The sequence below is a fragment of the Hypanus sabinus genome, chromosome 5 (assembly GCF_030144855.1).
Source record: "Hypanus sabinus isolate sHypSab1 chromosome 5, sHypSab1.hap1, whole genome shotgun sequence".
Lineage (NCBI taxonomy): Eukaryota > Metazoa > Chordata > Chondrichthyes > Myliobatiformes > Dasyatidae > Hypanus > Hypanus sabinus.
This window is the reverse complement of record NC_082710.1, coordinates 6,336,967-6,364,890: the sequence shown is the minus strand read 5'-3', so window position 1 is coordinate 6,364,890 and position 27,924 is coordinate 6,336,967. Positions and strand designations below refer to the sequence as shown.

Genomic DNA, 27,924 nt, shown 5'->3' with positions numbered 1-27,924 from the left:
GTTAGAATCTCAGCTGGTGACGAGAGGGCGCGCAGGAGTGAGATATGCCAACAAGTGGAGTGATGCTGCAGCAACAACCTGGTAATGTCAGTAAGATGAAAGAGCTGATTGTGGACTTCAGGAAGGGTAAGACGAAGGAACACATACCAAACCTCATAGAGGGATCAGAAGTGAAGAGAGTGAGCAGCTTCAAGTTCCTGGGTGTCAAGATCTCTGAGGATCTAACCTGGTCCCAACATATCGATGTAGTTATAACGAAGGCAAGACAGTGGCTATACTTTATTAAGGAGTTTGAAGAGATTTGGCAAGTCAACAAATACACTCAAAAGCTTCTATAGTTGTACCATGGAGAGCATTCTGTCAGGCTGCATCACTGTCTGGTCTGGGGGGGAGGGGCTTCTGCACAGGATGGAAAAAAGCTGCAGGAGATTGTAAATCTAGTCAGCTCCATCTTGGGCACTAGCCTACAAAGTATCCAGGACATCTTTAGGGAGCGGTGTCTCAGAAAGGCAGCATCCACTATTAATGACCTCCAGCACAGAGGGCATGCCCTTTTCTCACTGTTACTATCAGGTGGGAGACGCAGAAGCCTGAAGGCACACGCTTAGCAATTCAGGAACAGCTTCATCCCCTCTGCCATCCGATTCCTAAATGGACATTGAATCTTTGGACACTACCTCACTTCTTTTTTAATATATCGTATTTGTGATTTTGCACTTTTTAAAAATCTATTCAATGTATGTAATTGATTTACTTGTTTATTCATTATTATTTTTATTTATTATTATTTTTTCTCTGCTAGATTATGTATTGCATTGAACTGCTGCTGCTAAGTTAACAAATTTCACATCACAGGCCGGTGATAATAAACCTGATTCTGATTCTGATTCAAAGTGGCCATGGGAGACGTTGAATTCATCTGGTAGTGAAGCATTGCTGCCATTCATGCTATTGGGTTTCACTTTGTAGGAAGTAATGTCCTGCAAACCCTGCCAGAGTTGATGTGTATCCAGTGTCACCAACCTCGCTTGGAATTGTTTCTTTGCTCTTGAAATAGCCCTCTGCAAGTCACACCTGGTTTTCTTGTATAGACCTGGGTCACCAAACTTAACTGGCACGGATCTAGCCCTCAGTGGACAACAAACCTCCTGGTTCATCTATGGCTTTTGCTTTGGGAAATTCCAGCAAGTTTTCATTGGCACACACTCATCCACACAGGTTTTAATGAAGTTGGTAACAACTTCAGCATACTTATACAGATTTAAAGATGAATGCAGTCCAGTCCATTGATTCAAAGCAGTGCTGTAAGCACTCCTGTGCTTCCCTTGTCTGTATCTTTTTGGTCTTCACTACTGGTGCTGTAGACTTCAGTCTCTGCCTATACTCAGGCAGTAGGAGTACAACCAGGTGATCAGACTTTCCGAAGTGAGGGCATGAAATAGCACGGTAGGCATTCTTAACGGGGGTATTACAGTGGTCCAGCGTGTTGTTTCCTCTGGTACTATTATTGATTTATTGATGATAATTATTTAGTGACTTTTTCAGCCGGCCTGGTTAAAGTCTCCCAAAATGATGGTGAAGTTGTCACGGTGTGCTGTTTCATGCATGTTGATCCCATTGTTTAGATCATCTAGACCCTGTTTGACATTGGACTGAGGTGGAATGTATACCGCAATCAAAATGATTGCAGAGATCTCCTGCGGCAGAGAAAATGGATGTAACTGTAATTGCAAGATATTCCAGGTTTGGTGAGTAGGTTGGTACATTTGTGTACCAAGAGGAGTTGATCATGAGGCATACACCTCCACCTCTGCTTTTGAGAGACTCAACAATCTTATCAAATCAAGTCAAGTCAAGTCACTTTTATTGTCATTTCGACCATAACTGCTATGTACAATACATAGTAAAAATGAGACAATGTTTTTTCAGGACCATGGTGTTACATGACACAGTACAAAAACTAGACTGTACTACATAAAAAAACAACACAGAAAAAAACTACACTAGACTACAGACCTACCCAGGTCTGCATAAAGTGCACAAAACAGTGCAGGCATTACAATAAATAATAAACAAGACAATAGGGCAGTAAGGTGTCAGTCCAGACTCTGGGTATTGAGGAGTCTGATGGCTTGGGGGAAGAAACTGTTACATAGTCTGGTCGTGAGAGCCTGAATTCTTCGGTGCCCTTTGCTAGACGGCAGGAGGGAGAAGAGTTTGTATGAGGGGTGCATGGGGTCCTTCATAATGCCGTTTGCTTTGCAGATCCTGACAGCGGGGAGCAGAGTTTCAGGTTTCTGGGTCATTGGGATCTCTTCTGAGGAAAGTATGACCTGTACAAAAAGAATGGATATGGGGAAAAAGCAGGAGATTTGGGCCGAGTGGAAAATTGGATCAGCCATGATGGAATGGCAGAGCAGACTAGATGGACCAAATGGCCTAATTCTGCTCCTATATCATAGTCTTATGGCCAAATCCTTATAAAGAGATGACATAGGATCAGAAGATATAGAATCCATGTGGGTAGAGTGAAGAAACTGCAAGGGTAAAAAGACATAGATGGGAGTTTTATACAGGGAGTAGGCAGGATGTGGGATAAATTTCAATAGAAAATAGAAAAGGCATGTACAATAGCTATGGAGGAATTCAATATGCAAGTAGATCAGAATCAGAATCAGGATCATTATTAACAGCATGTGATGTGAAATTTGTTAACTTAGCAGCAGCAGTTCAATGCAATACATAATCTAGCAGAGAGAGAAAAAAGTTATAATAAATAAAATAAAACAATAATAAACAAGTAAATGAATTAGGTAAATTGAATAGATTTTTTAAAAATGTGCAAAAACAGAAATACTGTATATTAAAAAAGTGAAGTAGTGTCCAAAGCTTCAAAGTCCATTTAGGAATCGGATGGGAAATTTGATTGGGAAAATCAGGTTCGTATTGGTTCCCAAGAGAGGGAATTTGTAGAATGCTAACAAAAATATTGTTTACTTCGATTTTCAAAGGGCGTTTGACAAGGTGCCACACATGGGGCTACTTAACAAAATAAGAGCCAATGTTATTACAGGGTTGATACTAGCATGGATAGAATATTGGCTGGCTGGTAGGAGGCAAAGAGTGGGAATAAAAGGGGCCTATTCTGTTTGGCTGCTGGTGACTAGTGGTGTTCCACAAGGGTTGGTATTGGGACCACTTCTTTTTATGTTACACGTTAATGATTTGGATGATGGAATTGATGGCTTTGTGGTCAAGTTTGCAGACGATACAAAGGTAGATGGAGGGGCAAATAGTATTGAGGAAGCAGGGAGTCTGGAGAAGGACTTGGACAGAATAGGAGAATGGGCAAAGAAGCGGCAGGTGGAATATACTATGTGCTCTTTGCCTCCTGCCAAGGCGATTGAAACATATACAGTAACATGGGGCAGGAGTAGGCCACTTGGCCCTGTGAGCCAGGCCCAGCCCTTCAGGCACATCAGCATCCCCTGCATTGTCTCCCTGTACGCTTCCCACTGCCTTAGGAAAGCAGCCAACTTAATAAAGAACTCACCCCCATCATTCTCTCTTCTTCCCCACACCCACCATTAATTCAATTCAATTCAACATTGCTTGATGTCATTTCCTGTACACAAGTATAAAGGCTAATGAAATACACAAAAGATAAAGAACACAGTAATTAAAAAATAACAAAAAGATTATATAAAGTGAATGACATAAAATTATAAAGTAGTGATGGAGTTAGTGTGTGGAGGTGTTGATCAGCCTTACTGTTTGGGGAAAGTAACTGTTTTTTGAGTCTGGTGGTCCTGGTGTGGACGCTACATAGCCTCCGCCCTGATGAGAGTGGGGCAAACGGTCTATGAGCAGGGTAGGTGGGATCCTTCATGATGGTACTGGCCTTTTCCCAGCTCTCTTTCGTGTGTATGTCCTCGATGGTGGATAGGCTGGTGCCGGTGATGTGTTGGGCTGTTTTAACTACCCGTTACAGAGCCTTCTCTCCCACCACAGTCGGTGCAGTTTCCATACCAAACCGTGATGCAGAGTGTTAGGATGCTCCCGACTGCAACTTTCCAGAGAGTCATGAGTATTGGATATGCATAGCCCAGCTCTTGTCAGCCCCCTCAGAAAGTAGAGGTGGTGGTGAGCTTCCTTGACTGTTCTTAGACCATGAAAGTTGTATGAGATGTGCACTGCCAGGAGCTGGGTGCAGGTTGAAAGGTGACTAGGAGAGGTCATTATTTCTCGATGATGTTGTGCAGAGCAGGCTCAATGGGCCGAGTAGCCAAATTCCGCTCCATGTATTATAATCAGGACTGTACATATATCGAATGTTCCTACTTTACAATACTCCTGGTTTCTCATGCTTTATAGCTTGTCATTATGACTGTACCATTAGTTTAAACCAGATCTGGACCAGTAAAAATAAAATATTGTTATGAATGTTATTTAATGAATCCTATGTTCAGAATATTTCATGAAACAAACCAATCAGTAAGTACTAATGAATGCAACCAAGTGGTTCCGTGGGAGATCACTTTTGCTTACTGAAAGATGCACAATGTTAGTGATTTATCAAAGATTATCAAAACTCAGCAATTCAAAACTTAATTCAGTTTTGGTGCAAAGCCAAAGGAGAAAAGTTCTAATCCACAATATTTTAAATTATTGGAATGTTTGCAACAGTGTTTAATATGAATTAGAACTACAATTTAAAGTTTAGATTAGTTTTATTTATTACATGTACATCAAAACATGCAGTGAAATACATTCTTTGGATCAAATTGAATCAGTGAGGATTTCAATGGGGGTAACCCACAGGTGTTACCACGCTTCCAGTGCCCATATAGCATGCCCACTACACACTAACCCTAAACCTAACCATAGGTCTTTGGACTGTGGGAGGAAGCTGGAGCACCCAGCAGAAACCCAGCAGTCACAGGGAGAACATACAAATTCCTTATTGATAGTGCTGGGAATCAAACCTCAGCACAGTATCAGCTACATTACCATGCCGAACTCCGTGCGTCCATGTTGATTTGCATGTCCTGGTGTGTGAAGGGTACTTAGAAACATAGAAAACCTACAGCACAGTACAGGCCCTTCGGCCCACAAAGCTGTACCAAACATGTCCTTACCTTAGAAATTACTTAGGGTTATCCATAGCCCTCTATTTTACTGAGCTCCATGTACCTGTCCAAGAGACTGTTAAAAGACCCTATCATATCTGCCTCCACCACTGTCACTGGCAGCCCATTCCACGAAGTCACCACTCTCTGCATAAAAAAACTTACCTCTGACATCTCCTCTATAACAACTTCCAAGCACCTTAAAACTGTGCCCCCTTGTGCTAGCCATTCCAGCCCTGGGAAAAGGCCTCTGATTATCCAACGATCAATGCCTCTCATCATCCTATACACCTCTATCAGGTCACCTCTCGTCCTCCGTTGTTCCAAGGAAAAAGGGCCAAGTTCACTCAACCTATAAGGTTCTCATAAGGCATGCTCCCCAATCCAGGCAACATCCTTGTAAATCTCCTCTGCACCCTTTCTATGGTTTCCACATCCTTCCTGTAGTGAGGTGACCAGAACTGAGCACAGTACTCCAAGTGGGGTCTGACCAGTGCCCTATATAGCTGCAACATTACCTCTCGGCTCCTAAATTCAATTCCACATTTGATGACGGGATTGAGTTTAGGAGCCCGATGCACCGTATGCTTTCTTAACCACAGAGTCAACCTGCGCAGCAGCTTTGAGTGTCCTATGGACTCGGACCCAAGATCTCTCTGATCCTCCACACTGCCATTATCTGTAATACTTTATTCTGCCATCATATTCGACCTACCAAAATGATCCAAAAGATTCTGTGCAAAACATTAATTTCACTTCTTCATGCATCTGGCAAAGGGCCTTGCTCATGAACGGGTATTTCATATTTTCATGTTACTGTTGTTTTGGTTGTTGAAATTCATTTTTGGAGTATTATGCTTCCAAAAATATCAAAATGTTAGCTGCTGGTCTCTATGAGACCATAAGGCATAGGAACAGAATTAGGTCATATGCCCTCTCGAGCCTAATTCACCATTCCATTTTGGCTGATCTATTATCTTTCTCAAGTCCATTCTCCTGCTTTCTGTCTGTAACATTTGATGCCCTGACTAATCAACAACCTATCAGCCTGCACTTTAAATATACCCAGTGGTTTGCCTCCACTGCCATCTGTGGCAAAGAATTCCACAGATTCACCACTTTCTGACTACAGAAATTCCTCATCTCCATTCTAAAGGAATGCCCTTGTATTTTAAGGCTCTGCCATTGGGTTCTAGAATTCCCAAACTTCTTCTCCACATCCACTTTTCAATATTCAATGATTCCACCCCCGCCCCCCCCCCCCATTCTGTTGAACTCCACCGAGTGCCAGCTTGTCAGAATTTGGAATATCTGAAGGATTTTCTGCAAAGCTGCTCTCTGCCTGCTCGCTTCTACAACCCTGTAAAGAGTGGATAATTTTTTTTCTTAGATAAAATGGAACATTTTGGGTCCCAACTCAGAAACGATCTTACCAGCATCCAACACAGACATAGGTGATCCTGTGAATGGAACGTTCTATTTCAGAGATGGAGAGATTGGGAACCGAATCATTGAACTGAACATCCTACCACATGGAGAAATTGAGCTTCAGGAGACCTTCATCATCCAACTTACCCTGGACATGGGTGATGCTGAAATCGACCGAAATGCAGGGACCGTGCTGCTGACAGTAAGCGACTTTGGCAATGTAGTACTATTATTTCAACATTCCATTATTTGTGATGCTGTACTTTGAACTGTGAAATCCTTTGATTATTCCTTTGAGTTGGCGTTTGATACAATGGCTACTTTATTAGGAGCACCTGCTCATTAATACAAATATCTAATTAACCGATCATATGGCAGCAACTCAATGCATAAAAGCATGCAGGCGTGTTCTAGAAGTTCAATTGTTGTTCAGACCAGACAGCAGAATGAGGAAAAATGTGATCTAAGTGACTTTGACCGTGGGATGATTGTAATTGCCAGATGGGTGGTTTGAGTAGGAGAATGCAGCAAAAAGTAATTTAGAACATTTTAACACAATTACAATTACTTCAAGTTATTTCAGAAATTGGGAAATGGAGTCAGGGACACTATTGACAGTGTGACTTAGGCTTTTCAGCTGACATTCAGACACTTGTATCTGTCTTGCAAAGCACAGCTTCCTCTTCTGCAACAACGAGGCACCTCTCAAGTTGAAGGAGCAACATCTCATATACCCTCCGGGTAGCCCGCAAACTGATGGCATGACTTCTCTTTCTGCTAGTTATTTCCACCTCCCCTTCCCTATTCTAGTTCCCCTCTTACCTTTTCTCCTCGCTTGCCTGTCACTTCCCTCGGTGTCTCTCCTCCTTCCCTTTCTCTGATGGTCCACTCTCCTCTCCTTTCAGACTTCTTCTTTTTCAGTCCTTTGCCTTTTCCACCTGTCACTTCACCCCACCTTCCCCACTCACCTGGCTTCACCTATCACTTTCCTGCTTGTCCTCCTTCCCTCTACCACCTTCTTCCCCCTTCCTTCCCAGTCCTGATGAAGGATCTCAGCCCAAAGCCTTGACTGTTTATTCCTTTCCATAGATACTGCCTGACCTGCCGAGTCCCTTCAGCAGTTTGTGTGTGTTGATCTGCCTTACCGACAGAAACTGAAGCAATAATGTGCAGCATATGATCTCCACTGAAAGTGAGACAAACCCTCCTAGCCCTTCCTAGCTAAATGTCATGTGTTGCTGTCTGCATTGTTCCTGCCTGTGGAACTTGTGCTTTTTATACTCCTTTAGGTACAGAAGTTTGGAAATCCCAATGGAATAGTCCAATTTATTGAGGATTCTTTATATATGAAGACTTACTTGGAACCATCTAATCAAGAAGAACTGTTAAATATTTCATTCTTTATTACAAGAATTAAAGGAACAATGGGAGATGTAAAGGTAATATCTTTTCATTTGCTCGAGATTTTTCATAAGATATAGAAACTATTTTGCAAACCATAGAAATGTGTTCCAGCACATAAGTCCCATTACAAGAAAGACATAGCAGTGCCTCTACTTCCTTAAAAGTTTGCACAGATTCGGCACATCATTTAATACTTTGACAAGCTTCTACATGTAGATGAAATTTCTATACTAAATTTTCTATTAAAATTTAAATTTCTATATTAAATCTTTATATATATTTAATGCCAAGTATCCTAACTGGTTGTATCATGGCCTGATATGGAAGAAACAATTTCCAAGAATGCAAAAAGTAGTAGATACAGCCCACTGCATCACAGGAAAAGTCCTCCCCACCATTGAGCACATCTACAAGGAGCATGGCTACAAGGAAGTAGCATCCATCATCAAGGACCCACCACATAGACTATGCTCTCCTCTCATTGCTACTGTCTCAGGCTTGTATATAGTGACATACACATACTTTGATGATAAATCTACTTCAGACTTTGAACTTGGCCATTCAGAGGTGGAAGCAATATGACAGTAGAGTTCAAAAGTTCAAACTAAAATATATTATCACTGTACATGCATGTCACCATGTACAACAGTGAGATTCTTTTACACGTGGGCATGCTCAGCAAATCTATAGAACAATAACTGTAAACAGGATCAATGAACAACAAACGGCGCAAATGCAAATATAGATAAATAGCAGTAAATAACGAGAGCATGAAATAACAAGAAGAAATAGAATGAATGTAGTTCAAAGGTCCAATTTAACGTTAGAGAAATGTATAAAATATACATCCTGAGATGCTTTTTCTTCACAAAGATCCACGAAAACAGAGAAGTGCCCCAAAGAGTGAACAACAGTTAAACATGAGATCTCCAAAGTCTCCCCCAGCTCCCCTCCCTCCCGCATGTAAACGGCAGCGAGCAACGATCCCCCTCCCCACCGGCAAAAAAAGCATCGGCAACCGCCTCCGAGCACTCAGCGTGAGCAAAGCAACAGCAAAGACTCAGCTTGCAGTTACCCCAAAGACTTCGTGTTTGACCCGGCATTCGACATACCACAAGTTCTCTCTCCCCCTAGTAAGAGAGAAGGAGATGTCTCGGTTTTCCCAGTGAGAGGGGAGACATAACAACAACTCGCTGGTTTACGATGTTAAAAGTCCGTTACATCGCTTTTTTTGAGCTCCGTGCCTGAAGATCGCAAATATCTCGGGTCTTCGGGTATATGGCAGTAGATTTTCTGACTTCCCCAAAGACACACGGGTTCCCTGCCATGACATCGACCCTCAATCCGCCCGTCTCCAGAGCCCTGGACTCTCAGGCTGAGCCCTTGGCATGCCGAACAATAGCCAGTCCTGAAGCACCAAGAACGTGTCTGGTTCCCGCAAAGATCCGAAGACAGCGTGTAACTCCACGTCACGGTTTTCAAAAGAAGCTTGAAAGGAAAAATAAAAATATTAAAGATGGAAATAGAGCTGCTTCTGAAGATGTAAGCCAAGGAGTCGCCGTTTAGTGCCATATTAACCACTTTGCCTCCTAGTTTGCCTCTTTTGATAAAGAGCCTGATGGTTGAGAAGTAATAGGTGTTCTTGGACCTGGTGGTGTGAGTCCTAAGGCCCCTATACCTTCTACCTGATGGCAACAGTGAGAAATATGTCCCAGGTGATACAAGTGAACGTACACATGTGATTTATTGATGATCTCTTGCCTTTACATTTAGTTTTGCACATTCCTTACTCCGGAACGGTGGCCGGTGACTGTCATGCAGGTAAACAGTCCCGCTCACTGCTGTGAATTCATTCAGAGATGATGGAGCTATAATCCAGTTAACTGTAACATCACCAAAAATCCATGGATCATGCACTAATCTGAAGCAAAATAAAAGAGTGAAATAATTCTGAATGAAGTTGGTAACAATACTCCGTGAATCTGCTATAACATGCACATTGTTAAACTATATTATGGAGTTCAGAGCTCAATTTTGCCAATAATAAAATTAAATACAGTGTATATACAAAAACTAATGTTGAACGTTGTTTTCTCTTATTTTATTTTTCAAGGTAGGTTGTATTGATAATTGATATTATCTAGGGGATAGGTTTGTTAATTATATTATGTACATGCGTGCATGACCTTTATCAATGAATGGGAGAATTATAGCATGCATGTTGTTGAGGAAAGAGTAGTGAGGGCTAGTAAGGAGTAAATAAGGATGTGGATTGTTCTGATGTAGTGGCAGGGAAACAGAGACAAAGCCTGGAATTAGAGACAATGGATATAACAGTGATGACATCCAGGATTCAGAAGGTTCATTAATTACAGTGTGCACTCCTTGTTGTAATCGAAAACTGGATTTACTGATAGACCTGTGGATAATCACTTTACTCTGTCATCGGGACCTAGTCTGTTATTTAATTAAGTCTTCCTGTAGCCACCATTTTGTCATAGAAACGTAGTTTTACTGGCAATCGCATCAACTGAGAATGTAAAGCCTCTATAAATCCATGCTCAGGTAGATCAGCTCTGAATGGCCTCCTGGTGAGGACCAATTTTTAATAACGCGTGAGATGTTTCAGTTTGTTCCGACGTGGCCTATCAATGTCTACACTACAATATAAATTGTAATCATTCTCTTCTTTACTTTGACCAGTCCAAAAGAGCAACAGCTGAAAACTAACAGAGGTTTGGGTTGAAGTGCAAATATTCTGAATCACTGCTCATCTTTTATTTCCCCTTACTTGTATTAGTGTGATCAATAGTGCAGGGATATTAGCTACTTACGTTGAAGATAAGCACGCACAATTCGGTGTTCTGCCCAGGATAATTGGCAAATGGTTTCAAGTTCAAGCTTAATTATCACTCAACCATACATGAATATGGCCAAACAGCAATCCTTCGAGGTCAAGGTACACAATACATTACCAACAGCACACTACACATAGCAAAGCACATCTGGTTACCATTTCAGAAAAACATATAGTCACCAAAAAATGAAATATATAGCCCAAGTCCCTAACTGTCATGACTGTAGAATTGATGGTAAGTTGTCCTGGCCCACCATGTTCTTCCACAGAGCAACCACTGGAGGGCAGCACCAAGCAAACATTTGACTAAGATGGTATATTGAATTTTTTTGAGGAGAAGTTTCAGATTTTTATTATCCTTTGTGTGAAGATGTGCTTCTTGGCAGGACCGGTGAAGTATTAATTTTAAGATTATGTTCCTTTGGATGATATGTTTGAGCCACAGAATTAACGGTGAACAACCAGAAATCCTTACAACACTCACAAAATGCTGGAGGACCTCAGCAGGCCAGGCTGGATCTATGGAGAAGTGTAACCAGTTGAAGTTTCAGGCTGAAACATTGACAGTTTACTCTTTACTGTAGATGCTGCCTGGCCTCCTGAGTTCCTCCAGCATTTTGTATGTGTGGCTTGGATTTCCAGTATTTGCAGATTTTCTCTTGTTTGTAATCAGAAATACTTGTAATTTTACCACGCACCCCTTCTCTCTCTATCCACTCCTTATTCTGTCTTCCCTCTTAACGCTTCTCTTCTCATCACCTCCCCATCCCCTCTTCCTTCCCTTTCTCCCTTGGTCTACTCTCCTCTCCTCTCAGATTCCTGCTTCATTAGCCCTTTTTCCACCTATCACCTCCCAGCTTCTTACTTCATCCTCCCACAGCCCAACCTGGTCTCCCCATCTCACCTCCCCCCACCTTCTTATTCCGACTTCTTCCCACCTTCCTTTATAGCCCTGATGAAAAAAAAATAGAGGGAGCATTTCTTTGAATATTTGAAGAGCTTTATTTGTTCTTCAAAGCAGTATTTATTTTAAGCATGTAAGTTAAAGAAAGGCTCCTGCTGAAGGGTCTTGGCCTGAAACGTTGACTATACTCTGTTGCACAGTTGCTGCCTGGCCTGCTGAGTTCTTCCAGCATTTTGTGTGTGTTGCTTAAAGAAAAGCTCAGTGATTTTGTTCTTAATTATCTTGTATCCGAATTTCAGGTAAACTGGCAGCTGTGGAGTGATGCTGATATGACAGGAGACTTTTTAACAATCAATGGTTCGGTTACTATCCTAGAACTGCAACAAAATGCAGAGATAAGTGTTCAGCTGTTAGCTGATGATGTTCCAGAAGTAGATGAAATTTATATCATTAGACTGACTTCTGTGGAAGGAGGTGCAGACATAAATGAAGACAAGGACCAAACAAGATTTATGGTACCAGCGAACGACGACCCCTATGGCTTGTTTGCCGTTTACCCGGATCGGCAAGCTGTAATTGTTGGAAATGATTTGAATCGCTACATTCAGATAAACATCACAAGACACAGTGGGACCTTTGAAGATGTGAGTGTAGAATACGAGCTCTTGTTCCATGGGCAAGAATTTCCACCGGACCGATTGTTGGGAACTGTGGTGGTCAGAGATGGTGCCAGCTTTGCTGTTACTAAAGTGCCAATCTCAGGTCAGGTAGGTACAATAGCTTAACGACAACATCCTTGATCTATTGATTTAATAGTCAGAGCATCTTCACGGCCTGGTTTGGTGTTGCATCCTCCCACAATACATGAAAGCTGTCAGATCAGCTGGAAGTTCATTGGCTGCAGTCTACCATCACTGCAGGACTTGGCTATGTAAAAGGTTCAAAGGTTCATTTTATTATCCATGTGCAGAAAAAACTCTGAGATTTGTCTTCTCCAGATAGCCATGAAATTCAGAAAACCATGGAAGTAGTTGAAAGAAAGACATCAATAGCCTCTAGTTTTAATACACCCCCCCCCCCCCCCGCATGAAAAGAAAAAGAAACAAAAAGTCACAAACTGGAAACCCCTCCCTTGCACAAAAACTAATAGATCTCTCACCTGGGAAAACAGCAACAGGAAAATTAAACCCCAGAGACCCAGCCCGCCAATCGGCAACAAGGAAGAATGGGCGAGAGCACAAGAACACCAGAATCGAAAGAGGCCGATGTGAACTCCAGTCCATTCCAGAAATCCTAGAATTTCAATAGTATCTCCAAGAGCATCAATACCCAGCAGCCCCTCAAAGGGCAGTGACTCAAACAAGTGGCCTCTCTGAGGGCAGTTTCATGAAGCAGCGGCCTCTCCGAGGGGAGGGAAGTGACACAAATCAGCAGCCTCTCCGAGGCAAAGAAGCAGGCAGGAAAGGTGTTATGGACTCTACTCCCGCCCCGCCCCCCCCCCCCCCCACAGAAAACTGTACTTTTCAAAAGCTTCCTTTCAGGAAACACTATAGGGCTATTAAAACAAAATCCATACCATCATAAAAGCTTCTTCCCCTGGCAGTTAATCTGACCAAACTTTCTAATTACCGCTCACCCCCTCCATCTATTATCTCAGTCACTACGTTACACTGTAAACATTGTTTATAAAGCTGTTTACATTGTAAATACATGCTGGTATACAATTGATTGAGATATATAGAATAGGCCCTTCAAGCATGATACCCAGCAACTTCTGGTTTAACCCTGGCCTAATCACAGGACAATTTACAATGACCAATTAACCTACTAACCAGTACATCTTTGAACTGTGGGAGGAAACCAGAGCACCAGGAGAAAATCCACACATTCTATGGCGAGGGGGTACAGACTCCTTACACTTGACCTTGGAATTGTACTCTGAACTCTGACAGCCTGAGATGTAATAGCATCATGCTAACCACAACGGTACTGTGGCACCCATATTTATCTAATTACGTACATTTTATTCCATGTCTGTACTTTAACCTCTAATTCTCTTTTTGGTGTAATCCTTTATCCTTTATAATTGTTGAGTGCCGTTTTTTTTTTGTTGCATGTCATGCCCAGAGCAACATCCTGATGCATGTAAATGTATATGGCAAATAAAGTTGACCTTTGATCATGTTGATTCTTGGTGGTCATACCTAAGCTGGAGGCAAACTGAACAATCAGTACTAAGCATTTTACTAAAGAGAATACACAGAATATCTGGAATCCAAGTGGGTTTAAGCACTGGTAGTTCTCAGAATCAGAATCACCATAAAACCATAAGGCATAGGAGCAGAATTAGGCCATTCAGCCCATCGAGTCTACTCTGCCATTCCATCATGGCTGATACCTTGTATAATTATTATTTATCATAGAATGAAAATCATTTAATCTGGTGGGAAACTTTGATGGTTCTGTCTGAAAGTTCATCCTGTAATATGAACAATGGATGCAATAGTTCGAACCAGAAAATTCAGACTTCTAATCACAAGATGAGATGCTTCTCCACTGTGATTTTCATCTAGGATCACCATGATGTGGCAATTTTGTTTGAAGGTTGAAAGTGATTACTGACTAATACTGCTTTTGCATTTTGACTTCTTTTTGTAGACTTTCATTAGGAAGGTTTCTGACATTTCAGTGAAATTGCTAAACGTGAGTCTTTTGAGGGGAAATACTTCTATTCCTCCCAAGCTGTTAATTGGGATAGACTCGGCCAAGGTTTTTGTGTCGGAAGAAGCAGCCAATTCAGAGGTAATTTTTCTTTCAATAAAGACATACTGTAACTGTACCATTGTCTAATGCTCGGGCTCTAATATGTACCATTATGATACTTTTTGAAACTTTTACTTTTGAATATAAGTAGCAAATTGTAATGAAAACAATCAGAATCAGGTTTAATATCACCAGCATATGTCTTGTGGTTTTTAAATGACAATAAACTGAATCTGAATATGTCTTGAAATTTGTTGACTTTGCAGCAGCAGGCCAATGCAATGCATAATAATAGTAAAAAAAGGTGAATTACAGTAAGTATATATGTGTATACATTAAACAGTTATTTCATGGTCCTGAAGAAGAGTCTCGGCCCAAAACGTCAACAGTGCTTCTCCCTATAGATGCTGCCTGGTCTGCTGTGTTCCACCAACATTTTGTGTGTGTTGTTTGAATTTCCAGCATCTGCAGATTTCCTTGTGTTTGTTCTTGGGTTCAACATCCATTTAGAAATCAGATGGCAGAGGGGGAGAAGCTGTTCTTGAATCATTGAGTGTGTGTCTTCAGGCTCCTGTACCTCTTCCCTGATGTTAACAATGAGAACAAGGCATGACCTGGGTGATGGGGGGTCCTTAATGATAGATGCATTTTTCTGAGGCTTCGCTCCTTGAAGTTGTCTTGGATACTATGGAGGCTAGAGCCCATGATGGAGCTAACTAAGTTTACAACACTCTGTGGTTTATTTTTGATCCTGTGCAGTCATGCCCCTCCATCACCCTGCCCATTCCAGATAGTGATGCAGCCAGTTCGACTGCTCTCCGTGGCACATCTGTAGAAATTTGCAAATGCCTTTGATGACATACCAAATCTCCTCAAACTCCTCATGAAATATGGCCACTGTCATGCCTTCTTTGTAGCTGCAATTAGTATGTTGGATCCAGGTCAGATCCTCAAAGATATTGACACCTAGGAACTTGAAATTGCTCACTCTTTCCACTTCTGATTCCTCCTTGAGGACTGGTGTGGTTTCCCTCATCTTCCCCCTTTTTAAGTCCACAATCAGTTGTTTGGTCTTACTGATGGTGAGTGCAAAGTTGCGATTGAGACACCACTCACCTAGCTGATATACCTCACTCCTGTATGCCATCTCGTCACCATCTGAAATTCTGCCAACAATGGTTGTATCATCAGCAAATTCCTAAATGGCGTTTGAGCTGTGCCGAGCCACACAATCATTATTGCTTGCTTTATGCAAATTAAAAAGGGGCATTGGATATGCTGCAAGTTCCAGGCAGCACCTGGTGTACAGCACAGAAATGAGCCCTTTGGCCCATCATACTCATGCTGATCGGTTTGCGCATCAAATTCATTTTACCCGCTTCCATCTCTGTTTTAAATGACTCTCTAATACAGTCTAATGACTCTGAAATACAGTAATTGTATCTGTCTCCTTATCTTCTCTAGCATTGAATTCCAGATGTCACCCACACTCCGAGTTTAAAAAAAACTTACACCTCAGATCCCCTGTATAACTCTTTCTTCTTACCATAAATTCAAGATATAAAATTTTTTAATGTGATTTCCTGTACACAAGTGCAAAGGAGAATGGAATAATTTTCAGTCTGGATCCGATGCAGCACAAAATATCCTGGAACACTCAGAGGAAACCCACATGCTCATGGGAAGAATTTACAAGCTTTCTTACAGATGACGCCAGAACTGAACTCTGAACTCTGGCTCCCCGAGCTGTCTTGGGTCGCAATAACTGCTTAGCCCATTTTTCATAGATGCTGAGTGACCATCTGAGTGTTTCCATCTTTTTTCTGGGTTTCATTCCAGTTTTGACTGACTCATTCAGGTTATTAATAACTGTATTTTGACTATTGTAATATTTGTACCACTGCCTAATGCTACAGCAATTACTGATTTTAGGTTGGCTTTGAATCTTTGGTACTTCGAGTCTCGGATGTTTCTGCTGGCAGCTGTTGGGCTGTGATATCACGGGATGGTGTGTATGGGTTCATTGTGGTAGAATGGAGAGGTGGCTATCCTGAAGGCACGGTCCCTGCTGGATTCATACCTGGCTCCGTCAAACCGGGTTTTGGTAAGTGCAATTGGTCACAGTTTACAAAACTTAGTTCTGTAGTTCAAAGTTCAAGTAAATTTATTATCAATCTAAATACAGTACTGCACAAAAAAGTCTTAGGTGTATATATATAGGCAGGGTGCCTAAGACTTCTGCACAGTACTGTATTTGTCAACGTGGAGCGAAGAGCAAGTTTGTAGATCTGGCAGAAGAAAAGGATGTTGGGAATGGTGAGGATAGAGCACCATGGGAGGGGTGAGGAACAGGTGGTAGAGAAGGAGTGCCAGGTCCAGACACACCCAGCCCTGAGACACCAGGCAAGGTCATTTGATTCCAAATAATTGGTTTATTGATCATTACAGAACATCTCTCTGGTGCTTCCCACTCTCTCGTCTCCCTTCCCCTTTTCCCAAACTTGATTTCCCTCTTCCTGCCCCCTTCCACTCTCAGTCCACAATAAAGACCCATGTCAGAATCAGGTTTATCATGACTCACATGTCATGAAATTTGTTTTTTTTTACAACAGTAGTACAGTACAATGCATAAAATTACTATGTACCGTACAAAAGTCACTGGCACCCTAGCTATATTTATGTGCCTAAGATTTTTTCACAGTACTGTATATACAACCCTGAGATTCATTTTCTTGTGGACATTAATAGTAAATACAAGAAACACAGTTATAAGTTGTCCGTGGCATATTGCTGTGTTTCAACAGTGCCATCATTTATCTTGCAGTGACCTAGGAGATCAGTACGCTATCTGTGATTTTGACCTTTTTGCAGAATGGACACTGTTCTTCACTTTAAATGCATTATTCCAGGAAACCTACCTATTGCTATTTTAAGAACAAGATCCATGCGAAAGATTACACTGGTAGTTTGGTATCTATAGATGCACTTTGCGAAACAAGTTGGGCTTTATACATAAATATTAAACTTCCTTGTATATTAATAATGTATAAAGGCATGTGTATACCTGTAATGGGATGTCCAGGGAAGGGTAGCATCTTGTTATGCCCAGTTTTAGACAACTCACTCACCTTTGGCCCCCTCTGGAACTCAGCTCTTCTGTGGCTCCGTAGCTGTTTGCATGCAACAGCGGCCACACCCCGGTACACCCCTTCAACAGGCGGGCTAAACCAGGAGAGGATAGCAGGCAGGTCTCATACCCCAGTGAGATAGGGACGTGCCTACACTAGCACATGGCGTTATCTCCGGCGGACTGGGAAGATGAGATCAGCAGTGAGATCCAATGGCTGGGAAGGTGGGTCTGCAACCCTTTGTGGAGAGCGAAGGGCATGACGAGGCACAGAAGATGTCATGGTCATCCACTGGAACCAAGGTTGATCCTGGTTGTGACACTTTCTCGTACCACTCGACCCAGAGCTCTGAGACTGAGAGAGTGAACCAGCTCCAGTGCAACTGGTTTTCCACCGTAAAAGCTCGCCCGCACCACTTTCCTGTCGTCATTGGATACAACAGACAGCCACTACCAAATTAATGTTAAAGTAGCTACTAGGACCTTTGCAAATTGAGGGAGCCATTTTCATATCAAATTTGTTTTGAATATATCTCAGACATTGCTTGGTCTCCAGTCAGGTAGCTTTTGTGATCCCTGATTCTCAACAATGGCTCTGAGTAAGTGCATTTTACATTTGGCAAAACCAGGTCTTCAAGAAGGGTCTGGGCCAGAAATGTCATCTGTTTATTCCTCTCCATAGATGCTACCTGACTTGAGTTCCTCCAGCATTTTGTGTGTGTTCTATTGTATTTCCAGCATCTGCAAACTTTCTCATGTTTGTGACTTCCTGACTTGTTCTGTTTGCAGTGCAGTACTGTGATCCAAGCACAAAATTACTAAGTTTTCTCTCTCACATTAGAAGTGTTTCTATCAGACATTAACAGAGAACATAGAACAATACAGCTTAGGAACTGGCACGTGGCATGCTAGTTGGGAAAAGGCCCTTCGGCCCACAATGTCATATTGAACCAAATAAATTAGTAATCGAATAGCTAAGTAAATGAACCCCTTCTGCCTACATATGTCCACATCCTTTCATTTTCATCACTTTCATTTAACAGTCTAAATGTCCCTTTAAATTCTCTAATGTATCTGCTTCTATCAGCACTCCAGAAAACACAAGACAGACATCCAAAACTCTGTGTAAAAAAAAACATGCCCCTCACACCTCCTTTGAAATTACCCACTCTCACTTCAAATCCATGCCTTCTTGCGTTAGAAATTTCAATCCTGGGAAAAGGGATTTTCTCTGACTACACTTTCTATGCCTCTCATAATCTTATAAACCTCTAACAGGTCTCCTGTCAGCCTCCACTACTCCAGTTTGTCCAATTTCTCCTGATAGCACGTGCCCTCTAATCCAGGCAGCATCCTAGTAAACCTCTTCTGCAACTAGAACTGTATGCAATACTGTAATCCAGATGTGGTGTGACTGGAGTCTTAGAAAGCGACAATTAAGTTACGAGAAACCCTTGTCGATAACATTTTTGTTATTACTTATACACCCACATCATCTGATTCGGGCACAGTTTTTACCCCTCTGCCATCAGGCTCTTGAGCAAAACTCATCTTCACTCACTCCATCACTGAACTGTTCCCACAACCTATAGGCTCACTTTCAAAGACGCATCATCTCATGTTCGCGATATTTATTGATTTTTTTTCTCATTTTGTATTTGCACAGTTTGCTGTCTTTTGCACTTTGGTTGGTTGTCCATCCCGCTGGGTGCAGTTTTACAGTGATTCTCTTATGTTTCTTGGATTTACTGTGAATGCCCACAAGAAAAGGAATGTCATGATTGTATACGGTGACATATATGTACTTTGATAATAAATTTACTTTGAACGTTTGAGTCTTGAAATTAAATGTACAGTCAGTGACATGACGTATTAGTTGTAAATCTATATTTTACTCAGTTATTTTTATATTTTGTTGTGAGTTCCACAATATTGTTTTGCATTTGCTAATGCAGTGTTGTAATAATTTTGTATTAGGTTCAGTTGTCCTTTCCCATGGTGAAAAACGAAAGCCACTGTTACTCACTGTACCAACCACCAACTTCACAGGCAAGGAGTCCTTTGCCATTCATTTGACGAAGGTACACAGTAATCTTACTGGTAAAGCTGAACTAAGGTAGGCCCATCAGATGTATTACAGAACTTCAGTATGTTGTCTACATTAACTGAAGCTCATTTCAATCATTAATCACTTTAGACTATTTATTTAATCTTGACAGTCCTAGAAATTTTCTTAAATTTATTTTTGGGATTAGAACAAGTGGCAAAGCCAGAAACACAATCAGAATTCAGCATGTTGTGAAATTTGTTGTTCTGATGTAGCAGTACATTGCAATACATAGTAATTAAAACTATAAATTAATTACTTATTTTAATTTGTAGTTTTAATTAATATGCATTTTCATATATAGATAGTTCTGTGTAAGTCTTAGGGACAAGAAAAAATTCTGTAAAACAAAGATATTTCCAAAAATAATTAGATGAAAAGTTTCTAAGAATCAAGAAATTACTATAAAGTACAGTAGACAATAAAAAACTAAATCATATCTCGTATTTCGTGTGACCAAACTTTGCTTTTAGAAAGGCATCAGTTTTCTAAGATACACTGTCATGCATTTTATAAGAAAATTGGCTGATAGTTTGTTTCAAGCATCTTGAAAAACTTGCCACAGTTCTTCTGCAGATTTTGGCTGTCTCACTTGCTTCTGTCTCTCCAGTTAATCCCAGACAATCTCACTGATGTTGAGATCAAGGCTCTGAGGAGCTTTTACCATCTGAAACCATATAAAAAATCTCAGGTGCCTAAGACTTTTGCACAGTACTCTGTATACTGTAGATATAACATTAAATAAGTAGAGCAAAAAGAGAGGAAAGCGCTGAGGTAGTATTCATGGGTTCATTGTCCCTTCAGAAATCTGATGGGGGAGGGGAGGAGCTGTTCCTGAATCACTGAGTGAGTGTTGTCCGGCTCCTGTACCTCCTCATTGATGGTAGCAATGAGAAGAGGGTGTGTCCTGGGTAATGGGGGTCCTTAATGATTGATGTTTCCTCTTCAAGGCATCACCTTTCAAAGAGACATTTCCCATCTCTAGTTAGTAGGCAACCATCTGAGAAGGGTTTGGAGATGTATAAGGACATAGGTAAGATAAGTTTCCAGTCCTGAGGGGCATTGATGACCAAAAGATTTTCTTCTTAAAGATTAGTTTTATTTGTCACAGGACCATCGAAACATACAGTGAAATGTGACATTTGCATCAGATCATATCAGCAGAGGTTGTGCAGGCGGCCACCCACAAGAGTTGCCGTACTTCTGGTGCCAGTGTAGCTTGCTGAGAACCTACTAACCCAGGGGTGGGCAAACTTTTTGACTTGAGGGCCACAAAGGGTTCTAAAATTTGACAGGGGGGCCGGACCAGGAGCAGATGGACGGAGTGTTTTGGTAATACACCTCATAAGAGAAAATAAAATATCATGGGATATGTAGAAAACATGTGCTTTAATTTCAATTGAAAATGAACAAATGCATTACAACAAAATACCTGTCTTTGAAGTCCCATGGTATTTAGCTATTTATTGAAATGACTTTTAAAACACTGAAAATTAAATGAATAAAATACAGCTTTTTTTTAATAGTAACAGTTATTATTTTAAAGCACTGAAAATTCTGTTATCCTTCAAGATATTATCATCATCACTCTCCTCCTGACTGTCTATTTCAAAAACGGTAGGAGATGCAGGTCTACTTGTCCTGCTCCTTCTTATTCAATTGTCCCCTGTGCCAAAACTCAACAACGACCCGCACAATGACAGAACAGTGACAGCGCGCCAGTATGCGGAGCGCATTATTTGATCTGGAGCGCATTTTTTATTTTGAGAACGTACGTGCACCTGCGCACTACTCATGTCCATCACTTAACAGAAATGACATGTAACATGTAAGGCTTATTGAAAAAAATATTTTCAAATGCATTTTTTACATAACACAACGAAGAAACTTATTTTTAATTTCAGTGGGAACAGTGTTGTTGGTCTCCATTTTTAGCCAGCACATCAAAGTCTGGATTTAGTTTTGTTGTGGCGATTCTCAGGATGGATCTGAGGTGTTGGTCAGTTAACTTGGATCTGTGGCTGGCTTTGTTGATGTTCATGACGCTGAACGCCTGTTCACACAAATAGGTCGAGCCGAACAAAGAGTAAAGCGCAAATGTGGAGTAATACGCTGCACCTCAACAAAGGTCAATGTGTAGCGGTGTGCTACATGCAGCGCTAAAATTACGACACGGAGTCGGTAACTGCAGTCGAAGAAAAAAACTTTATTCGAAATCCCCAGCCTCACTTTTAAGCCTCCCTCAACCTGCCCCCCCTGCACAGAGGCTCCAAAGCTCTGTGCTCGCAAATCCCCGCAGGCTATCTCCCTTAGCCGGAACGCTGGCTAATTGTGAGCCGGTTCGGATGTGCCAGGAAATGGGTCGCCACAAATGTATATAGAGTGCTTCATCTGTTGGGAAAATGCCAGAATTGCGGGGAAAAACGTTAACAAGGTTTATTAATATAATTTCATCAAGTTCTGCGGGCCGGATTAAAAAGCTTAACCGGCCGCAGTTTGCCCATGCCTGTACTAACCTTTATCCCTATGTCTTTGGAACGTGGGAGTAAACTGGAGCACCTGGAGGAGACCCACACAGTCATGGGGAAAATGTACAAACCCCTTACAGACTGCAGTGGGAATCGAACCCTGATTGGTGATCACTAGCACAGTGGAGTGATTGTGCTAACCCCTACATTACCATGCCACCCTTTTATTACTGGGGGAATAAGCTTCAGCAACATTAATAATTTTGATTTAATTTCATTGTTTTCTCATCAAACTGAAAGAGAGAGAATCTTGAACTTTAAGATTAGAATTTGCTTATAGAATGTACCTGATGAAAACAAAACTGCCAGGAGCTGAGGATGCAGGTCAGAAAATGAAGAAGTTATAAAGTAATTGGGACAAGTGTAATTTGTTGCATCCAGCAGAGAAAATTGAGGCACTTGCTTCCGTGTAGCCACTACAAGAGGGTAAAATGGTTAAAGTGGTTTAGTCAGCAATGAAATGAAATTTAAAGCAGATCATCAGACTGAAAAAAATGGACAGAGGAAATGCACCTCAATGCAGACATTACAGATGTTGAAAAGATGTTTATTTGCTCATGGAATCACAGAGCACTACAACACAGGCACAGGCCTATTTAGTCAGTTCCAGGCTATTAATCTGCCTCATCCCATCTCAGGTAGCAGGGTGGAAATACAGTATGTTTCAACCAAAGGAGGTGTAAAGCGCTCCTTTCCTCTACTAGCCTACACGTCACCCTTGGGCAAAGTGTAGCACCTGTTTAGACCCCGATCAGGGTCACATGAAGCCATGGGAGCAGGTCGTATGAGCAGCCGGCCCATATCACAAGTCCTGGTTATGCGACCACTGACACCAGGCAGACAGCCTCTGAAGAGTATTGATAATGGCTGGGATCAACAGTGTTGTAAAAACACTGCCCAGAAGAAGGCAGTGACAAACCATTTCTATAGAAACATTTGCAAAGAACATTCATGGCCAAGTCCATGATCACCCACGTCAAAGAGCTCAGCACATGATGATGGTGATGAGTCCCATCTGCCTGCACCTGGACCATGGCTCTCCATACCCATCCCATCAATGCACTCATCCAAATTTCTCTTAAGTGTTGAAATCAAACCTGCATTGACCACTTCCGCTGGCAGCTTGGTCCACACTCTGACCACCCTCTGAGTGAAGAAGTTCCCCGTCAGGTTCTCCTTAAATATTTCACTTTTCCCCCTGAACCCATAACCTCTAGTTTTATTCTCACCTAACCACAGTGGGAAAAGCCTGCAAGCGCTTCTCTTATCTATACCCCTCATAATTTTGTATGCCTCCACTAAATCCCCCCTCAATCTTTTACATTCTAGGCAATAAAGTCCTAACCTAATTAACTTCTCCCTACAACTCAGGTTGTGAAGTCCTGGCAACATCCTTATACATTTCTCTGTGTTCCTTCAATCTTATTGATATCTTTCCAGTAGGCAGGTGACCAGATCTCCACACAATACTCCAAATTAGGCCTCAGCGATGTCTTTTGCAGCATCAATGTAACATCCCATCTCCTGTACTCAATACTTTGATTTATGAACACCAATGTGCCAAAAGCTTTTCTTTATACTGTCCTATCTACCTGTGATGCCACTTGATCAAAGGTCAAAGCTCAAAGCAAATTTATTGTCAAAGTACCTAAATGTCACCATATACAACCCTGAGATTCACTTTCTTGTGGGCATACACAATAGAATTGGTGAATAACCACACACAACAGGACGGACAAACAACCAGTGTGCCAAAGACAACAAACTGTGCAAATACAAAAAGAAAGAAAGAATAATAATAATTAAATAAACAATAAATATTGAGAACTTTAGACTTGATCACACTTTCAAGCATCAGCCTGGGTCAAAGTCGTGAGGACTGAACATTGTGTAACAAGTCATAAGGTCAGAGAACCGTGGAAACGGGGTCAAAGTTGGTTCTTTGGAAAGTAAATCTAATAATTCTCCATAGGACAAAAGCACTACATCCTTTATCAAAGAGACATTTGTTCATACTGTTAAATGGAAGTTTATAGCTAACACCAGAGATTCTTTTTTACACATAGAGATGGATCAGTACCAAAGGCAATCTCCAGACTGTTAGAGGATCCACATTTGGACACTTAAGGAACGGATCTATTGGATATGTGAGTTAAGTCGGATAAATTAACTCACATATCCTTGTTCTGTAGGTGTGTCAGGCCAGGTGAATGACAGATGCTAAGGTATCTGTTGTGGAATGTTTCTATCGGCAAGCATATTGATGAGCATCCAGTGTGGTAGGAAAAGAGTTTTTGATGCGTGCAATTATCAGCCCTTCAAAGCACTTCATGACGATTGGCATCAGTACTACTGAGCGATAGTCATTTAGTTCAGAAGGTGTAGAACTCATTGGTACTGGGATGATGGTGGCTGATTTGAAGCAGGTGGGGACAGCAGTCTGGATAAAGGAAGTGCTCAAGATACCTGTGAAGACATCAGTAAGCCTGTGTGCATGCTCCTTGAATACTCAACCAGGGATATTATCTGGCCTGGCTGCCTTATGGAGATTGAATCTGTAGAGTTCTTCTCATATCTGCTGCTACAGGCATTGACTGCTCACCTAGAGTAGGGTAGCTATTGTGGCTGGCGTTGTGTTGCATGCCTCAAAGTGTACATTAGAGTTTTTTAGAATATCAGGGAGAAAGTGGTCAGTGAAACCCTGATGTCCAGACACGTGCACCAGGGATCGTTATCAGGCAGGTTTTCCAGAACTCTCCCCGATGTCCAGCCACGTGCACCAGGGATCGTTATCAGGCAGTTTGCCCTCTTGATGCCTGAGTTGAGGTTTTCCGTGGCTGTGCTGGTTGCTGTTCTGTCACCAGACTTGAAGGCAATGTTGTGGGATGTCAGACAGCCAGACTCAAAAACAGTTACTGTCCCCAAGGCTGATCAACAGCTCCACGCACTAGCCCACCACTACTTTATTATTTCCCATCAGTCACCTTATGTGCAGCTCAGCATTACTTTATGGGCATACAATCAATTTATATAATCTATTTATATTTATTGTGTGTTTTTTATTATTGTCGTGTTCGTTATCTGTTGTGTTTTTTGTGCTGCATCGGATCCAGACTAACAATTATTTGGTTCTCCTTTTTACCGGTGTACAGGAAGTTACTTTAAGCAATCTTGAATGCTGACTTTGCTGTTGTACCTATCTACTAACATTCTAGTGGCAGGTATTTATACATGCTGAGTTATAATTTCTTGCTGATTGCTTTCTATAGATCAGGATTCACTGTGGCAGAAATTGAGCCATTTGGAGTCTTCCAACTTGCGCCTAATTCAGGGCAGGTCAGAATAGAAGAAGATGCAGGTGCAGCAACTTTTCTTGTCCAGAGACTCTTTGGTTTCCGTGGCCACCAAACAAAACTGATTTACCATACAACAGCAGGAAGTGCCAAACCTGATGAAGATTATGTGCACATCCAAATGGGAGAACTTGTCTTTACTTCATATCAGATTGAAGCTATGATCAAGCTGCTTATCATCAATGATAACATCCCAGAAGGAGATGAAGTTTTTTACCTGAATTTGTCCAGCATTGAAGTTCTGGGTTATAAGCCAAATAATACAGAAGAAAACCCCTACTTGAATCAAAACTTGAGTGTGTCATTTATAACCATTGTTGCCAATGATGCCAGCAAGGGTGTTTTAAGTATTGGACCCACTGTGGTGCACACTACAGAGGAAACTGATAATATAACACTTTGTATTCGAAGGACTCTGGGATTTACTGGACCTGTCAATGTGAATGTTATAACCTTTGGAGAAAAGAAATTTATAAATGGTCTACATGAAATGCCTTTTCAAGCCAACCAGCAAAATCCCAGTCTTTCCTGGGCCAAGGAGGGAGAAGATTTTGAAGATGAAGCATTGAATGTTACTCTACAAGATGAGGAAAAGGAAGTCAATATATCTATCAGAGTTTTAGACGATAATGAACCAGAGGGCCAGGAGTTTTTTTTTGTTTATCTAACAGATCCAGGTGGAGGTGCACATATCGTGGATGGAAAGGATGAGCACGGATTCATGGCTTTTATGAAGATTGTTATTTTAGGTAACTCATAGTAATTAAATAATGTTGTTGGCTTTGAACTGCCATTTGATTTTTTTTTTTGCAATCTATGTATCCTGTTGTTTGGTTATCATAGACATCATATTGGGTGCAATGTGACCACCGATATGGGTATTTTGGTGATGTAAGACACACAAAATGGTAGAGGAACTCAGCAGGTCAGCTCATCAACTATGGAGGAGAATAAACAGTAATTTTTTTGGCCCAAGATCCTATATCAGGACTAAAAAGGAAGAAGACAGAATAAAATGGGGGGGGGGGGGGAGTGCAAGTTGGCAGATGACAGGTGAAGCCAGGTGAAGGTGTCATGGTGGGCACTTGCAACAACTGAACTTGGGTGCAGAGGAACGGCAGACTCCTATGTAGAGATGGAAACAATAGGAATTCCAACAGATCAGTGGCATGACTGAGTGACACTGTGTGACAAATCATTCTCTGCACAAACACCCGACACAACCACTAGTCAGGAGTCTGCTTTAGATAACCACAGAATGTTGAAAACCTGTGCCAGTCACAATCAGCTTGACAAGATTAAACAGGAAGCATGACTCTCATTAAGACAACCATTAATAAATACAGGTGCTCGCGAAACCTCGAAGCCCAGTGTTGTACAGCTCACTGCAGAAACCTGCAGTGCTCATGACAGAGAGGGCAGGTAGGCAACACACAGAAAATGCTGGAAGAACTCAGCTGGCCAGGCAGCATCTATGAGAAAGAGTATAGTCAATGTTTCAGGTCCTAATGAAGGGTCTCGGCCTGAAATGGCGATGATGCTGCCTGGCCTGCTGAGTTCCTCCAACAGTTTGTGTGTGTAGACTGGATTTCTAGCATCTACAGATTTTCTCTTGTTTGAGGGTAGGTAGGTAGATGGGTGGGGGGATTGGTGGGAAGAGGTTGAAGTGAGAAGCTGGGAGCTGGAAGAAGTAAAGGGCTGAAGAAGAAGGAATCTGGTAAGAAAAGAGAGTGGGCCATGGGAGAAAGAGAATGAGGACAGTCACCAGAGGGTAGTGATTGGCTGGTTTGGAGAAGAGCAGAGGTGGAAAAATGACCAGAAGTTAGAGAAATCGATGTTCATGTCATCAGGCTGGAGGCTACCCAGACAGAATATGAGGTGTTGCTCCTCTAACTGGAGGGTAGACTCATCGTGGCAGTGGAGGAGGCCATGGACCGACATGTTGGAATGGGAATAGGAAGTAGAATTAAAATGGCTGGCCACCGGGAAAGCCTGCCTTTTGTAGTGGGGAAGTCACAGGGTTTAAGCAATGCCACTGGAAGTTGCACTTTCAGCCAGTCTCCTGTCTTGGATGTCCAGGTGAACACAGCTCAACACTTGATTCACATCATAAAGGACTCCCACTCATAAAAGGATTATTGGCTAATAGCAGGTTGATTTCTGCTAGCTGCCGGTCTGGCTGTCCAGCTGCTCCAAGTACATAGTAGTTTCAAGAGGTTATTTTAATTGGTGCGTGGGCCTGCAACCTGCTGACGTGATCATTACAAGATGGACCCCTTGACTGCAACACAACTGAGAACATGAACAAAGTTCATAGGGAGCAG

General features: G+C 41.7%; 1 protein-coding gene across 1 annotated transcript in view; it reads left to right on the top strand.

Annotated features, from left to right (window-relative positions):
- Nucleotides 1-27,924, top strand: part of adgrv1 (adhesion G protein-coupled receptor V1) — a 539,532-nt gene that overhangs the window by 308,547 nt on the left and 203,061 nt on the right. The window contains exons 68-74 of the mRNA XM_059969328.1: nucleotides 6,520-6,759; nucleotides 7,847-7,996; nucleotides 12,022-12,489; nucleotides 14,381-14,524; nucleotides 16,418-16,589; nucleotides 19,590-19,728; nucleotides 25,517-26,349. Of these exons, the coding sequence (XP_059825311.1) occupies nucleotides 6,520-6,759; nucleotides 7,847-7,996; nucleotides 12,022-12,489; nucleotides 14,381-14,524; nucleotides 16,418-16,589; nucleotides 19,590-19,728; nucleotides 25,517-26,349 (2,146 nt within the window). The remainder of the gene's footprint in view (nucleotides 1-6,519; nucleotides 6,760-7,846; nucleotides 7,997-12,021; nucleotides 12,490-14,380; nucleotides 14,525-16,417; nucleotides 16,590-19,589; nucleotides 19,729-25,516; nucleotides 26,350-27,924) is intronic.